Source organism: Cajanus cajan, chromosome 1, assembly GCF_000230855.2.
Source record: "Cajanus cajan strain Asha chromosome 1, NIPB_CcT2T_4, whole genome shotgun sequence".
NCBI classification, from domain to species: domain Eukaryota; kingdom Viridiplantae; phylum Streptophyta; class Magnoliopsida; order Fabales; family Fabaceae; genus Cajanus; species Cajanus cajan.
This window is the reverse complement of record NC_138517.1, coordinates 6,658,284-6,660,949: the sequence shown is the minus strand read 5'-3', so window position 1 is coordinate 6,660,949 and position 2,666 is coordinate 6,658,284. Positions and strand designations below refer to the sequence as shown.

General features: G+C 27.9%; 1 protein-coding gene across 1 annotated transcript; it reads left to right on the top strand.

Moving 5' to 3' along the window:
* Positions 1 to 1,153: 1,153 nt before the first annotated feature.
* Positions 1,154 to 2,263, top strand: LOC109792383 (kunitz-type trypsin inhibitor-like 2 protein). The gene is made up of 2 exons (XM_020351790.3): positions 1,154 to 1,517; positions 1,769 to 2,263. The coding sequence occupies exons 1-2, from the start codon at positions 1,214 to 1,216 to the stop codon at positions 2,113 to 2,115; spliced, it is 651 nt and encodes a 216-aa protein (XP_020207379.1). The 5' UTR covers positions 1,154 to 1,213; the 3' UTR covers positions 2,116 to 2,263.
* Positions 2,264 to 2,666: the final 403 nt, after the last annotated feature.

The following is a 2,666-nucleotide window of genomic DNA, read 5'->3' as shown; positions in this document are numbered from 1 at the left end:
ATTTTTATATATTTTTTTGATAACTATACTGTATTGGTATAATATTTTTTGACTTTACTAAACTTGGTTGGTCATCCGATATCTTCCTTATTAAGGAGATTGAATTTAGTATCATTCAAATTACAACTTGTTGATTTGAACAGTTATATATAAAAATTTATAACATAAAAATAGATACATAATTTAATTAAAAATAATATATTTTATGATATTAAATATATAACACAATATTAACAAATATAAAAGAGATACTTTATATTTTTATTAATTTATTTTTATATTATCATTTATTATAAAACCTTATATAAATAAATTTGAGGATCTCCACATTAAAATGATTAAAAGAAGACAAATTTTGAAGGATTAAAATCAAACTTGAAAAATTATATAGTGACTAAAAATATTTTATTCTTTAATAAATATTATATACTAAGTAAATAAGAATTTAAAATTATATCACAAAATTATATATAAATACAATATATATATATAATATAATTTTATTTTTAAAAGTAATATACAATAATATAAAAAAAAGTTCTCAAAATTCTAATTTGTTTTAAAAAAAAATTGGGCCTCTTAGTGATAGACTTGAGACACCACACCTACAGACTACCTTCGGGACCAGTCCTACATAACAATTTATACCGTCATTATTTTTTATTAAAATATTAATAATGTATTATAATAACTGATATTAAAATAAATATGATTAAATTTAACATTATTTTATTTGTGATTATATTAAAAAAAAAAATTTTCCCGACAACTTAAATTTTTGTAATGTATTATTCTTCTTATATATAAACGGATACTTAAAATAAAAAATATAAATTATACTCATACATCAAATTTCTCGTTCATCTCATTTTTAATCTTATCCTTTACTCTGATCTCTCTGTCTCCCTTTCTTTATTATATCACATGTTCATCCTTTCTTGTTATGTGTATTTATTTATAACATCTCATACATTTAATTACCTTACAACACATACTTCACTTTGGATTCTTTCTGTGTTTTCTCTCTCTCTCTCTCTTGTACCATAATTGGACTGTATTTTATTATAATATATGTATCATTTTTCAATTTAAAACACGTGCCACTCACCGCATCTTTACTATGATCTATCTATATATAGTGGCAAAGGCAAATCCAGCGAAAGAAATCACACAAGTACAAGATCTCTAGCTATACATAGAGAGTAACTTAACTATGAAGGCTGTGCTACTACTAACCCTCTCCTTCCTCCCCCTCTTTGCTTTCTTCACCAACCTTCCATTAGTTTTGTCAGATGAAGTTGAACAAGTTGTGGATATAAATGCCAACCCTATTTTCCCTGGTAGCACTTACTACATCATCCCAGCAATCCGTGGCCCACCTGGTGGTGGGGTCAAACTTGGCCTGACTTCAAACACAAACTGCCCAGTTACTGTTTTGCAAGACTTTTCAGAAGTGATTCGTGGTCTTCCAGTGAGATTTAAGATACCTGGAATAAGCCCTGGCATCATCTTTACAGGTACTCATCAATAATTTCATTTCATTAACTATGCATGATATATAAATGTCTTTTAACAACGCAATTGATTTTCTTAAGTAAAATTTCATGTTGGAGTTTGTGGATAGAAAAACATTATCAGAGAGATCCACTAATTGAAAAAATTAATCATTATCAAAGTGGATGAATATTATATCTTATAATAATAATATAACTAATATGGTTGTGTTAAGCACTTCATATGTTTTGATTCTGGAAATATCCTCCTGCAGGTACCCCACTGGAAATAGAGTTCGCAAGGAAGCCAGGGTGTACTGAATCCTCGAAATGGGTGGTGTTTGTGGACAACGAAATCCAGAAGGCATGTGTGGGAATTGGTGGTCCTAAAGATCATCCAGGCCAACAAACTATGAGTGGCACATTTCACATTCAGAAGTACAAATTTGGGTACAAGCTTGTGTTTTGTGTCAATGGCACTTCCACTTGTTTGGATATTGGGAGGTTTGATGCTAAAAATGGTGAGAGTGGAAGGCGTTTGAATCTCACCGAGCATGAGGCCTTCGACCTTGTTTTTGTAGAGGCTTCTGACTACGAAGCAATTATTAAGTCTGTGGTTTGAATCAAATATCTCGAGGCTAGATAGTAGTGTTGAGTTAATGTCATCATAGTTGTTGTTCTGGTTTCTGTTGCAAACAGCTAGAAGTGGAACCACAATATGCAAACGTTGAATAAGTGAAATAATATGGTCATGCTCTATTGTTTTCCTACTTTTGTCTCATGTCTCTCTAAATAGTAAAGATTACTACAATGATACCATTCTTTTAAACTTCGGACTTAAAATGAAAATCACTTCTCCCATTATTACTACCCTCTACCCTAAGTTTCGTTTCACATTTTAGTAATTTTGATTATTAATTTAATTATAATATTAATGTAGTATTAAATAGTTTTTCTATTATATTTTTAATTTTTTTATTAATATATTCTTTAAGTATTATTGAAAATTTAAAAAGTTTTTAAAGATTTATCATAGAAATTTATATGATTATTATTAATTGTATTTTTAAAATTTCATGCTAAAATTTCAATCTTCAAACAAAATAAAAAAGAAGGTATTAACTATCAGTAATAAAATAGTTTTTTAATTTCTTGTAACTAATTAGAAAAGTA